The sequence below is a fragment of the Orycteropus afer genome, unplaced genomic scaffold, assembly GCF_000298275.1.
Source record: "Orycteropus afer afer isolate SDZICR_OR568_19922 unplaced genomic scaffold, OryAfe1.0 scaffold00197, whole genome shotgun sequence".
In the NCBI taxonomy this organism is placed as follows: domain Eukaryota; kingdom Metazoa; phylum Chordata; class Mammalia; order Tubulidentata; family Orycteropodidae; genus Orycteropus; species Orycteropus afer.
Genome location: NW_006921784.1, coordinates 1645898 through 1659643, shown reverse-complemented (window position 1 = coordinate 1659643; position 13746 = coordinate 1645898). Strand labels below are relative to the sequence as shown.

At 48.4% G+C, this 13746-nt stretch overlaps 1 protein-coding gene across 1 annotated transcript; it reads right to left on the bottom strand.

Moving 5' to 3' along the window:
• Window positions 1-309: 309 nt before the first annotated feature.
• CRYBA4 (crystallin beta A4) lies at window positions 310-12152 on the bottom strand. Its single transcript, XM_007947944.2, has 6 exons — window positions 12132-12152; window positions 11144-11194; window positions 9908-10026; window positions 4988-5129; window positions 2448-2590; window positions 310-457 (listed from the first exon to the last, which is right to left on the bottom strand). The coding sequence occupies exons 1-6, from the start codon at window positions 12150-12152 to the stop codon at window positions 310-312; spliced, it is 624 nt and encodes a 207-aa protein (XP_007946135.1).
• Window positions 12153-13746: the final 1594 nt, after the last annotated feature.

The following is a 13746-nucleotide window of genomic DNA, read 5'->3' as shown; positions in this document are numbered from 1 at the left end:
GGAAGAACTAAGTGAACTTGAGGTAAAGATAAAGAAGGAAATAATACAAATAAAAGCAAAAATCAGTGAAATAAAACAAATGATAGAGAAGGTAACAAAGCTGACAATTGGTTCTTGGAAAAGATTAATGAAATTGAAAAACACAAGTCAACACTGGACCTTCTTTTTTATTACTTGTAGGAGTGTCCCACATGGGTGCTGGCTTTACATGGGTTACGTGGGGAGGCAAGATGAGAGAACGTATCGCCACCTCCCCAGCCCCGCCACTCAGACAAGCCCCGGCGCACTCCTCAGTGCCAGGCCCCCTGCTCACTGCTGGATCCTGCGGATACTCTGCACCTGGAAGGTCTGGGCGTGAGAGCCCCACTCCCGGAAATGCTTGTAGTGTCCCGAGTGGTGATCGCACTCCAGCACGTACTGAAAACCTCGGTAGCCAGGAAACTGGGAGCAAACCCAGCTGGAGGAGGGAAGAGACAGACTGTTACCCGAGAGAGGCACCAGCACAGTGATGAAGACAGGGAGGGGCAAATGAGTCCATGCTGCAGACACATTCCAGCTATTCTGGCTTTTTTTTTTTTTTTTTTTCAGTGCCCGGAATTATCATTCTCTTCCTACCACTGGGTCTTTGATCATGCTGTTCCTTCTACCAGGAACACTGTTCCAGTCACTCTTTGTCTGGCCAAGGCCTATTTGTCTTTCAGGTTTTAGCTCAATCATCATTTCATCAGGAAACCCTTCTCTGTTCCCCAAAATAGACCACAGTCCCTTATCGTACCATCTTTCAGTATACTGTGTTCTTCCTCCGTAAGCCTCACTCAATTACAGAATTGTCGAATTATGTGTAACACGTCAGCCTCCCCTACCAGGAGGTAAGCTCCCTGGGAATAGGGATATGTGTGTCTTCACTATTATCCCCAGTGCCTAGCACAATGCTTGGCATAGAGGAGGGGCTCGATAAATATTTGGTGAATGAACGAATAGACGAATGAATGGGAAGTCTAATTCCTTCCACTTCCTCCCTTATCCAGAAAGACTTCCCAGGAAAGGGGTATTATTCTTTGACTCCCCTGTTACGGAGCAAATTGTGTCCCAGCAAAATTCACATTGGGATCCTAACCCCTCTACCTGTAGATGTGATCCAGTTTAGAAACAGGAGTTTCTTTGTTATGTTGATGAGGTCCTACTGATGTGGGGGTGGGTGCTAAAACTAATCATTCCTGAGTTATCAAATGAGCAGGTTAGACACAGAGAGAGGCACAAATGGGGGAACACAGATGTCAGGTGGGGATCATCTGTAAGCCAAGGGACCACGGACCACCAGGGCTACCAGCAAGGAAAGAGCCCACATGACCGAGACCTTGACCTAGACTGTTGGCTCAGAACTCTGAGACCATAAATTGCTGTTCTTGAAAGTCATCCACGTGTGATATTTTTGCTACAGCAACACTGGGACATTAAGACCCCCTCCCACTGTTCAGGATGGGGCAAGGACTGGGGTCTTGTTTTCTGAGCCTCTGTTTCCTCTTCTGGAAAAGAAGGAAGTGTCTCCAATGCCACAAAGGAGACATCCTACTCAGAAAGACAATGATTTCCTGGTGGCTCTTGAGAAAAGTTACCACAAAACAAGAACAACAAAAAACCTGCCACCCCCTCAGCTCCTGCCTAGAAGAAGCCAGAGAACAACTTAGAAGACAGCTTTAATGGCTTCAGTAAGCAAGGATCTCAGACTTCAGCCTTCACCTGCCCCCTCCTGAGTGAAAAGCGTGAGAAGGGTCAGTTGGTCTTGGACATGAGGCTGGACTCAGATACTTACCAGGTTTGGGCTTTGAGCAAGTTGCCAAGATCACATCTGAGCTTTTGATGATAGGCCTTCCATCTCACCTCTCAGCCAATGGGGGGAAGTGGGACTGATTTCTACAATGAGCATGTGACCAGGCCTAGCCAACCAGAGTATCCTATTCTTCTGGGTGTGGTGATTGATTCAGAGCTGACCATGTGAGAGAAGGCCAATGAGAGCCTTCCCTGGAAGCCTTGATAGACTCATAGAGGAGAAAGAGGCACTCACTTTCCTTGGGGCTTTAGTGTAAGGATGAAGCTGTGGCCATTGACCTGACATGTCAAGAGAACGCCTGAGAATGTAGCTACAAAAAGGGAGGTAGAACAAGAGGGGGAGAAATGCAGATATCTGCTGTAGCATCTGGATCCAGCTGTGCCTGAAACCATTACGTGGAACAATACATCTCCTTTTGGCTTACGCTAGTTTGATTTGTGTTTCAGTCACTTAAAGTTCCCCAGATTCTGGCCAATACCTCCCTGTGCCACCACATCCCTCTCTGGAATGTGGGCATCAGCCCCCAGCCCCCAGCACAGGGTTTTCACAGGAAGTACCCCTACCCACCCCAGCATCCTCCCTTCCCCCTGCCAGGCAGAGCCTTGGAGTCACTTACGCCCCAGAGTGAACTTGGAAGGAACCCACTTCCTTGCCATCCCAGCCCATGGCCTGGAGGGAGGAATAGTCATCATTCAGCTCCCCTTTCCTGCCCAGGAAGTTCTCTTGCTCAAATATGGTCAGCCTCGAGTCACGGTGGTTCTGTGGGCACAGGAAACAGGTTCAGACCCCCAGACTCCCAGTTCCAAACTCAAGAGCATCTGCTGGCCCCCACACCCATGCCCTTCTCTCCCAAATCAGCCCCTCCTTGCACACTTTTTGGGAGGGCAAGAAGGCAACAGGTGCCAGAAACCTCAGACAGGATATATCCTTTGTCCAGTAAGCCCCCTACCAGAAATTAACGCAAAGGAAAGAACCATGGAACAAATTAGCTGTAAAGGATGCTCATCCTCAGCCCGGGTGACAGAGGAAAACACCAACACACAGCAGAACTAAACCTGGAATCAACCTACATGTCCAACAGTAGGGAACCAGGTGGTGAAATTTCACCATGGTTAAGAGGATGGGTGCAGAGACCTGGGTTCAAATCTTATCTCTGCCATTTACTGGCAAACTGAACTTAGACACATCACTTGGTATTTCCAGGCCTCTGTTTCCATATCTCATATAGGGTCACTATGAGTCGGAATCTACTTGACAGCAATGGGTTTGTTTTTGGGGGTTTGTTTCCATATCTATAAAACAGAACTAACCACACCTACTTTTCGGGGTTGCATTGAAGATTGAATGAATTCAGGAATTTATTTTCTGCTGAATTGTAAATGGTGTAAGGTCAGGGATTATACCTCTCACATTCCTCCATGGGTCCCTGTATTTAGCACAATGTCTGAGCAATTGGGGGAATAGATTAGCAGATGAGCTTATTCACATAATGGAATACTAGAGAGCTATGAAAAATGACATTGCAGATGAGAGTTAATCATCTAGGGGGACGACTGTGAAATACTTGCCTAGTTAGGAAAACCAGTTCATTATGATTCCATTTTTTTAACATCACACACACACACACATATGTACAGGAGCTCTGGTGGTATAGTGCCTAAGGCATTTGACTGGTAACCAGAAGGCTGGTGGTTCAAATCTACCAGCCACTCCTCTGCAGGAAGGTTGGGCAATCTGCTTCCATAGAGATACCACCTGAGAAGCCCAATGAGGGGTCACTATGAGTCAGATCCGACTTGATGGCAGTGAGTTTGGGTTTTTGAGTTTATATGCATATACATATATAATGTTTTCCTGTGGATAGCAGGTAGACCAGAAAGAAATCCACAGCACTATTAAAAATGGTGTAAGTATAAGTGACTTTTGTTTTCTTATTCTGTTGTATCAGTCTCTTCCCCTAAATATTGGACAATAAATATGTATACCTTGTGTGGTTTTTAATCAATAACAATTGTTTTTTAAGTAAAAAAAGAAAAAAACTTTCTCAGCCTCAATTTTTTCATCTGTAAATTGGGGATAAAAAGAAACAAACCCATTGCCATCAAGTTGCTTCCGACTCATGTATGGCACAAGCAATTTGCACTCACTGAAAGGCTGGTGGTTTGAACCTACCCAATGACACTGTGAAAGAAAGGCCTGGGTGATCCGCTTTCATAAAGATTACAGCTAAGGAAACCCTATGGAGAAGTTCTGCTCTGTAACTCATGGTGTCACCCAGAGTCGGAATCAATTCAACAGCAATGGGTTTAGGTTTGAAGATGGGAACAAGAGTGCCCACACCACCCATATTCCATAGGTAGCAACTACACGATAAAATCAGGGGCACTGGTTACGAATCAAGGAGCCCTGGTGGTGCAGTGGTTAAGGTATTTGGCTGCTAACCAGAAGGTCCATGGTTCAAACACACCAGCCGCTCCGTGGAAGAGAGGTGAGGCAGTCTGCTTCTGTAAAGATTTACAGCCTTGGAAACCCAGTGGGAGTCACTGTGAGTCGGACTCGACTCAATGGCCGTAGGTTTGGTTATGAATCAGGAGCAAGAAGTCAGGTGCTTCCACCTCGCCTTACTTTGCCATCACTGGCCCCAGCTTCTCCGAGGATCCCTGACTCACGCAAAGAAGGGTGCAAAGCACGTACGGGCACATATCATATCCAGAGCTGCTGTGGACAGTGTTTGTGGCCGACTGTGGTCAGGTGCTTTACATTTTTTCCCCTATAATACAGATACTGGAGTCCCTGGGTGGTACGACTAGTTAATACACTCAGCTACTACTAACAAAAACTTGGCAGGTTTTAGTCTACTCAGAAGTGTTCCCAAAGAAAGGTCTGGCAACCTATGTCTGAAAAATTAGCCATTGAAAATTCTGTCAGTCAAAGCTGAGTGATGGCAACTGGTACCAGTAGACAGGCACCATGATCCAATTGCATGATGGCAAAACTGAAGCTCAGAGAGGGGAGGCACCACCCAAGTCTCACAGCTTGAAGAGGTGACATCAGTGTGTAAACCCCGGGTCATCTGATTCCCAAGCCCCCACCGGGGGCTGGAAGCCAGGAGGGAGGCTCAATATCTCCCCGAGACCAGGCAGGGGCAGGACTCACCGTGCAGGCCACGGGCCGGAAGGAGGTGAGCCTCATGGAGGGGTAGGCCGTGTTGCCGCTCCAGGCGTCCCAGCATGGGTAGTCGCCCCGCTCCAGCACGTATTGCTGCCCTTGATAGCCAGGATGCTCAAAGCCCACCCACCTGCGGACAGAGGATGGGGCAGGGGGGCGCTTAGGTGAGAGAGCCTTACCTGAGTTAGAGCAATATTTTCATCCAGGGTGGAATTTGCCCGCAAGAGACATTCAACAGTGTCTGGGGACTGTTTCTTTGAGCCTTGGATGGTGTAAATGGTTAACGCACTCACCTACTAACCAAAAGGTTCCAGGTTTGAGTCCACCCAGAAACACCTGGGTGGAAGAAGGGCCCGGTGATCTCTTCCTGAAAGATCAATTGGAAACCCCACGGAGCACAGTTCCGCTCTGACACACGTGGGGAGAGAACACAGGAGTCAGAACTGTCTCAGCGGCAACTGTTTTTTGGTTTTGGTTTGTTTTGGAGACATTTTTGGTTGTCACGAATGGGGGGGCAGATACAACTGGCATGTTGAGGGTTAAAATCAGGGAGGCTGCTCAGTGTCCTACAATGCACAGCATGGCCCCTAACACAAGGAAGTCTTCAGCCCAGACATCAACAGTTGAGATAAGGAGAAAATCTCCCCAGGTTCAGAAAGCCTGCTCTAGACCCAGAGGCCCACCAACTTGCTTGTGTCCTGCAGATTCAGGAGCTGCCCCCTGCTGGTCTCCTGACGACCTTGCACACGTCCATACAGGTCACTGAGGCGTATATGACCAAAGCCTTGGGGGCACTCCTTGTCACCTCCCTGAATATCAGAAAACAGGCAGTTTCTCACCTGCCTCCCTATCTCTAGAGAGGGTTCCATGAGTCCATTCTTTATCTACCGCTGTGGTTTGCATGAGATACAAGTCCTTCCCACCTGGCCACCCTGTGGGCTCCAGCAGCTGGCAATGAAATCACTTAGCTGTTGCAGAGAAGAGGCTCCCAGCAGCAGTGTCCTTCCTGTCCCCCTTGCACCTGTTGCCTGTCATCTGTTCACCCTTTAGTGTTGGTGCTGTCCTGTGCAATGAGGGAAGTTGAAGGTTGTATTCCTGCCTATGTCAGGAATACACTGTCTGCATCCATCCGGGCTTCTCTCCTTACCGGCCTGCTTGACATACCTCTGGACAGATCACTGTCCTCCTCTGAGCCCCATGTCCCTATTTGTACAACACAGAAGCTAAAAGAGCAGTTCCCGTAGAGTAAGGTGTGTTAATATTGCTCACTCACAGGCGGAGCATTCATTCCATGACTCGAGTCACATAGGGAGGACATTGTTCTCCTTTCAATCCTTCTAGAACCACACTATCCAACATAGTAGCCACCAGACACATGTAGATAATTAAATTACATGTGTTGTTGTTTTTGTTGTTATGTACCGTCAAGTCAAACCCAACTCATAGTGACCCCTCCTTGGGTTTCCAAGGCAGTATCACTACGGAAGTAGATTGCCCCATCTTCCTTCAGAGGAGTAGCTGGTGGGTTTGAACCTCCAGCCTCTGGTTAGCAGTCAAGTGCCTTAGGCACTATGCTACCAGGGCTCCCAAACTTACATTTAAACTAGTTAAAATGAAATACAGGTAGTCCCCAAATTACAACAGGGTTCCGTTCTGACTCCATTGCAAGTTGGTTCTAACATAAGTTGAATCCTGTCTTGTTTTTTTCCAGTTTTCATTATTATTGCTCTTTAATATTAGTATCTTTATAAATGTAATCTTTGAGCATGTGCGAATCAGCATCTGAGAGAGGTGACATTAACAAATTCTGTGCTGTGATATTGCATCTGGTATGTACGATAAAACATACAAGAAAAACCAGAAGCGACAGTTCTAAGTGTGGTGGCTGTAACTCAAATAGGTTATAAGTCGAGCACAACCTGTAAATCACAATGCCGTGACATCGCAAGTCCTCAACAGTCACATGTGGTCGGTGGCTCTGACTTGAGCCACGCAGACAGAGAACTTTCCCATCACTACAGGAAGTCCTGTTGAATGTGCTGGTCTAGAATGGCTGTGTGTCAGTTGGTGGTCCGCTGGGAGAGTTCTCGCCTTCCATGTGGGAGACCCCGGTTCAGTTCCCAGCCAACACACTGCATGCACAGCCACTCCCTGTCAGCCAGTGGAGGCTCTCACGTCACTGTGATACTGAGAAGGCTTCAGTGATGCTTCCAGATTAAGACAGACCAGGAAGAAAGGCCTGGTGAACTACTTCCAAAATATCAGCCACTGACAATGCTATGGGCCACACTGGTCCAATCCCATCGCACATGGGGTCGCCATGAGTCTGGCTCAGCGGCAATTAACAATAACAACACCCCTCTCACAACCAAAAATGAGGACAAAGCAGGACCAGCAGCGTTTCGTTTCTTCCACACGTGGGGTCGTCATCAATCCAGAGCCAACTCAGTGGCAGCCAACAACAACTAACACCACTCTTCATGGCACTGAGCTCTTTATTTGTGTCTGTGTGTGTGTGTGTGTGTGTGAAAACCTTTTCATTTTGCCTAAGCTAATGGTGCAAACGGTTATCAAGATCAGCTGCTAGCAAAATGTGGGGGCTTTAACAATGTGGAGCAAAACTCAAAATCATAAAAAAAATAGAGACCAGGTTTGCTGGGCTGATAGAGCCTGGGAAACCCCTAAGACCATGGCCCCTAGATGCCCTTCAGGTCTGGAATTGACTTACTTGTAAAAGACCAACATACGGGCTCAACATTTATACCAGGTAGATACACTCCTTGGAGAGATCAAACATGGGAGAACAGAAGGGCTGTGTTTGCACAGGGAGATGGCTGGGGGGACAGGAGTGCATGGGAGGGAAGGACACAGGGAAGAAGTAACTATGGGGAGGAGGTGGGATGGGAGCTGTTACATTGTGAGAAATTGCAGTCAATGTCATGAGAGAAAATGTGTATGAACTGCTATATGGGAAATGAATTTGCTCAGTAACTTTTACCCAAACCACAATAAAAATTTTAAAAAGAGAAAAAAAAAAAAAAAGGCTGGGGGTTCAAGTCTACCCAGAGATCCCTTGGAAGAAAGGCCTGGCAATCTACTTCTAAAATATTAGCCATTGAAAAGACCACTCTGACCCACATGGAGTCACTACAGCAACTGGTTACATTGTATACAACCAAAACCACACTGCTGCCATGGAGTCAGATCGGACTCAGCGACCCCTCCTTGGGTTTCTGAGGCGGATCTCTATGGAAGTAGATGCCCAATCTTCCTTCCAAGGAGTGGCTGGTGGGTTTGAACCGCCAGCCTTCTGGTTACCAGTCAAATGCCTTAGGCACTATGCCACCAGAGGTCCTTTGACAACAAGCTAATTTACATACATAACTTTACATTGGATCCCATGAAATGAGTGCTTTATACTTGTAAAGATACAGAAACTGACCTTCAGCGGTGCCCAAGGTTACAAGTACTAAGTAGCAAATTTCATTAAGCTCTTTAAAAAGTAACCAACCAACCACGAGAGAGCAGGTCTCTGCTCAGAGCCTCAAGCAGGCAATGATTCAGACAAAAATCATTAGCATGATTTATTTCTACTTTTGATGGATGATGTTGGCTTTTGATTTATGCAAATGAAGGCATTTGGGACCCTACACTGCTGCATCTGGTGGGCAGGGTACATGTAAATGGCTCCCCCTACAGTTTTGTGTTGAACAAATTACTCCAGGAAGCTGGACTCTATGAAGAGCGTGGCACCAGGATTAAGGAAGACTCATTAACAGCCTACGATACAAGATGACACAACCTTGCTTGCTGAAAACGAAGAGGACTTGAAGTACTTACTGATGAAGATCAGAGTCTACAGCCTTCAGTACGGATTACACCTCAACATAAAGAAAACAGAAGTCTTCACAACTTAACCACTAAGCAGCATCAGGATAAACAGAAAAGATGGAAGTTGTCAAGGATTTCATTTCCTTTGGATCCACAATCAAAAGCATCACCCATGGAAGCAGCAGTCAGGAAATCACATCATTTTGCACTAGGCAAATCTGTTTCAAAAGACCTTTGTAAAGTGTTAAAAGCAAAGATGTCACTTTCAGGATTAAACCATAGCATTTTCAATCACCTCGTATGCATGCAAAAGCCAGACAATGAGTAAGGAAGATGGAAGTTGTTGTTGTTAAGTGTCATCGAGTCAGACCTAACTCATAGCGACCCCTCCTTGGGTTGCCGAAGCAGTATCACTACGGAAGTAGATTGCCCAACCTTCCTTCTGAGGAGTGGCTGGTGGGTTTGAACCGCCAGCCTTACGGTTAGCAGTCAAGTGTCTTAGGCACTATGCTACCAGAGCTCCTGGAAGACCAAAGAAGAACTGATATATTTGAATCATGGGGTTGGTGAAGAATATTGACTACACTGTGGACTGCCAGAACAAACAAATCTGTTTTGGAAGAATTACAGCCAGAATGCTCCTTAGAAGTGAGGATGATGAGATGTAATCTTATGTGTTCTGTATATGTTATCAGGAGGGACCAGTCCCTGGAGAAGGACACCGCGCTTGGTAGAGGGTGAGCAAAAAAGAGGAGGACCCTCAGTGAGATAGATTGGCTCAGTGGCTGCAACAATGGGCTCAAATGCAGCAATGATTGCGAGGATGTGCAGGACCCAGCAGTGTTTTGTTCTGTTATACACAGGGTCACTATGAGTCAGCATCTAGCAATAGTTGGGCAGTGTACAACCTGTACAACCTTATATGGCAGCCCTACAGACTTTCATTACCTCACGCCCAAAGGAAGCGCAAGGGAATAGTTGGAGCCTAGCAAGATAAAACATCTAAAAAATCCAGCCCCCCACTCCAGGACCTTCCTTGCACCCATCACACCCCAACACAGGTCCCTCTGGACTTACGCTCCACTCAGCACTTTCAAGGATCGCACTGTCTCAAAGCCAAGCTCCAGCACTCTGGGGCATTCGGCCGTGAACTCGTGCCGCCGGCCCTGGAAGCCCTCCTCGTCCCACACCACCATCTAAGGCGGAGAGGAAAGAACACAGGGACCTGCGTCAGAGCCCTGTGGGGGTGAGGGGTTGGGGGCTCCCTCCAGGACTCAGGGTGGAGGAGCAGGGCAGAAAACTCTGACTTATGGTAACCCTGTGCGTGTCAAGCATTGAACTGTGCTCCCTAGATTTTCTGTTGCTAATTTTGACTCGATGGCACATAACAACAACAACAACAATTTTTTGAAAGTAGATCTCCAGGCCTTTCTTCCTCAGGGTGAATTTGAGCTGCCAACCTTTAAGTGAGTGGCATGGGCTTCATTGTTCGGGCCACCCAGGGACTCCATCTCCAAGGTAAAGGAGGTGACGAAGCAGGGACAGTACACTCAGATGACTCCAGCAGCCAGGCAGGTAAGGTAGGTGGGGCCTAGGAGGAGCTGGAGATCACAGGTCCCACATAAACGGGTGGCCACTGTTCACTGTCAACAACTGTCACCACGCAGGAGTGTGGACTAGAGCTTCCAATTCTCAGGACAGCCACTGAATTCAGAATTTCAACAAATATATTTTTTAAGTTTTTTAAAACACAAAGGAGGCCAAAGAAATCATTCCCCAGAACTGTGTGCAACCGCTGGGCTGCCAGTTTTTTTCTCTCTCCCAGAGAGTAATCCCTGTGTGGCATCAATGGTTGGTGTGCTCCACTGCAAACTGAAGGGTTGATGGTTCAAGTCCACCCAGTGGCACCTTGTAAGTAAGGCCTGGCCATCTCCTTCTAACCAATCAGCCACTGAAAATCCTACGGAGCACAGTTTTGCACTAACACACATGGCGTCGGATCAGACGGAGTCAACTGAACTGGAGGCAGTGCTGGTGGCCAGAGAGGATAATGGTTAATGTTTTAGAACCAGAAGACCCAACTTCAAATTTTATTTTGAATTCTCTCTCTGCCCCTGGCAGTGACCTTGGGCAAGTTGCTCGCCCTCTCTGAGCCTCAGTTGTACCCTCTGTGAACCGGGCAGATCAAAAACCCTATCTCCTAGAAGTGACCTAGGACGTCAGTGAACATGGGGAAGGGGCTCTCTGAATCCGGTTTGAAGCCTGCCCCCCACCCTGCTTCCCCCCACTTCCCCAGCCCAAGGCTCTTCCTACCTTCCAGTGTCCCCCCAGCTTGGTGCACGGCAGTGTCATGGTGGTCCCTTCCTAAACAGGAAGAAAAAAACAAACTCACTGCTACACAGTCAATTATGATTCACAGCGACGCCCATTGGCGTCTGTTTCTTTACAGAAGTGGATTGCCCCCATCTTCCTTCCGAAGAGTAGCTGGTGGATTTGAACCACCAACCTTCAGGTTAGCAGACCTTAGGCCTTAGGCACTGTGCCACAAGAGTTTTCCTAAACAGGAGAGGAACATAATCATCTTCTGCCCTGACGCTGCTCTCCTCTTTGACGCCAAAGGCTGATTTAGACTGAGTTGGGGTCCAGATGAGGCCCAGCTGTGACTGGGCTAGGGACAAAGTGTGGCTTCAGCCTGTTCCTCTTTCTTCCGTCCCATGCCCTCTTCGTCCTTCCTGTAGCCATCTCCAACCCCCTCCCCCAATCTGGGTTCTGTTCACTCTACGTCCTACAGTCCTATTTGATCTGCTGTCTAGACTGTTCTGTACCCGTCGGCTGGTGAATGCATCACCTGGCAAGTACCTCTTCCAGAGACGGTCCCTATTCTAAATGAGGCAAACCTAGCCAACAGGACTATGAGAGTAGATTTGCTTTTCAATGAGGATAGGAGCCCTGATGGTGAAATGGTTAGGCACTTGGCTGCTAACGAAAAGGTCAGCAATTTGAACCCACCCAGAGGCTCTGAGGGAGAACGGACCTGATAACTTGCTCCTGTAGAGCTTACAGCCAAGGAATCCTTATAGGACAGTTCTACTCTGTCACACGGGACTCGCTCTGAGTCAAAACTGACCCAGTGGCACCTGCCAACAACAAGGCAGGTGAGGGTCTGGATGAGTAGACCCGTCCTTGGTTAGGGTGAAGATGGCATTCAGGGTGACACAGGATATTCCCAGGGTTGGGGACCTGGGCTGCCCTGCCTACCAGGTCAGCTCCTGATCCCCGCTTCCCCAAGTCTGGAACTTACCGAGCTGGGCCCAGAGAACATGCCAGACCTGGGCCAGCTGCGGCCAACTCTTATAGTCTGAGCAGGGAGAGGGCCCCCCTCGTTGGGGAGGCAAAGCCCCGACTCAGCAAGCACGTGGCAGAAACAAAAGCAGGCCCTGGAGAGGGGTCAGCGGCTGCGGCTCGGGCTGGGAGGGAGCGAGCCAGCTCATCACCCCCAGCAATGAGTGCGGAAGTGAACAAGGAGGGAAAGGTCTGCCGGGGTTGGTGAGCACTGAGTGAGGAGTCCGAAAACCTCGTTCTCATCCTGTGACCTTGGGCAAGTCACCTCTCCTCTGTTTCTGCCTATGGAAGAAACATAAACTTGGGTTGTTGTAAAGTTAGGTAACGTGCCTGCCACAGAACACTCCACAGATTCCTTCTCCCCTGCCACCCTCTTCCCCTTCCAGCTGGGGCAGTCAGGGGAGGCTTCATGTTAGAGGTAGGATTTCAACTAGATTCTGAAGGGTGGGGAGTATTTGTACAAAGTGAAATGGAAGCAGGAATATTCCAAGCTGAGGAAATAGGCAAACGTGTAGAGGTGGAACCTGTGGCATGTGACAAGAAAGAGCCGGTGGCCTGATGGGGCTGAAGCCCCAAGGTCATGAAGGGGAGCAGATAGAGAGAGACAAGAGAGGTAGGCCAGGCCAGAACCTGCAGGGTCCACCAAGCTACGCAGATGAGTTGGCTGGCTCTGAGGGCAGAATAAAGAAAAGCCGGTGGGCGCAAATATGCTTTGCAAACTGTACAGCACCTGCCAACTCTTGGGGGTTTGTAGGGTTTGCTGTGTGCACCCCTACCCTGCACCCCTGCCCTGCACCTTGGCCTCTTATTGCTTAGGAAGGAGCATGGCTAGAAGCCAGAGCGCTGGGTATGAAACCCAACCTTGCACTCACCACCTGGGTCACCTGGAGGCTAACTGAGCCTCACAGCCTGGAAAAGGGTGGCACCAATTTCCTCCAGGCAGGGTTAAGAGCCCTGGTGGTGCAACAGTTAATCTCTCGGCCGCTAACCAAAAGGTTGGTGGTTCGAACCCACTCAGCAGCTTTGTGGAAGAAAGACCTGCCTTCGTAAAGGAGCTCTGGTGGTCTGATGGTTAAGGCATTTGGCTGCTAACCAAAACGTCAATGGTTCAAATCCCCCAGTGCGCTGTGAAGAAAGATGAGGCAGTCTGCTTCCATAAAGACTGACAGCCTTGGAAACCCTGTGGGGATTGAAATTGACTCAATGGCAGTGAGTTTGGTTTTGGTAAAGACCACAACCGGGAAACCTTGTGAGCCAGTTCTGCTGTGTCACGTGGGGTCTCTATGAGTTGGGATCGACCGGACGGCACCTAAAAACAGCAGCTAACACGTGACCTCAACACAGAGTTGCCATGAAAACTAAAGATGAAGAACACAACCTCTGCAGCCAGAGTGAATCTGAATCCCACTCTTACCGGCCGGGTAACACTGGTATGTTACCGAACCTCAGTTTCCTCGTGTGTAAAATGGGTCTAATAAGGGTTAGGTTCAGAACAGTGAGTGCAACAAGGTAAACTGGGTTTATAACAATGAGTAAAGTGGATTTAACCTAACACATAGGGGTATTGGGAGGAT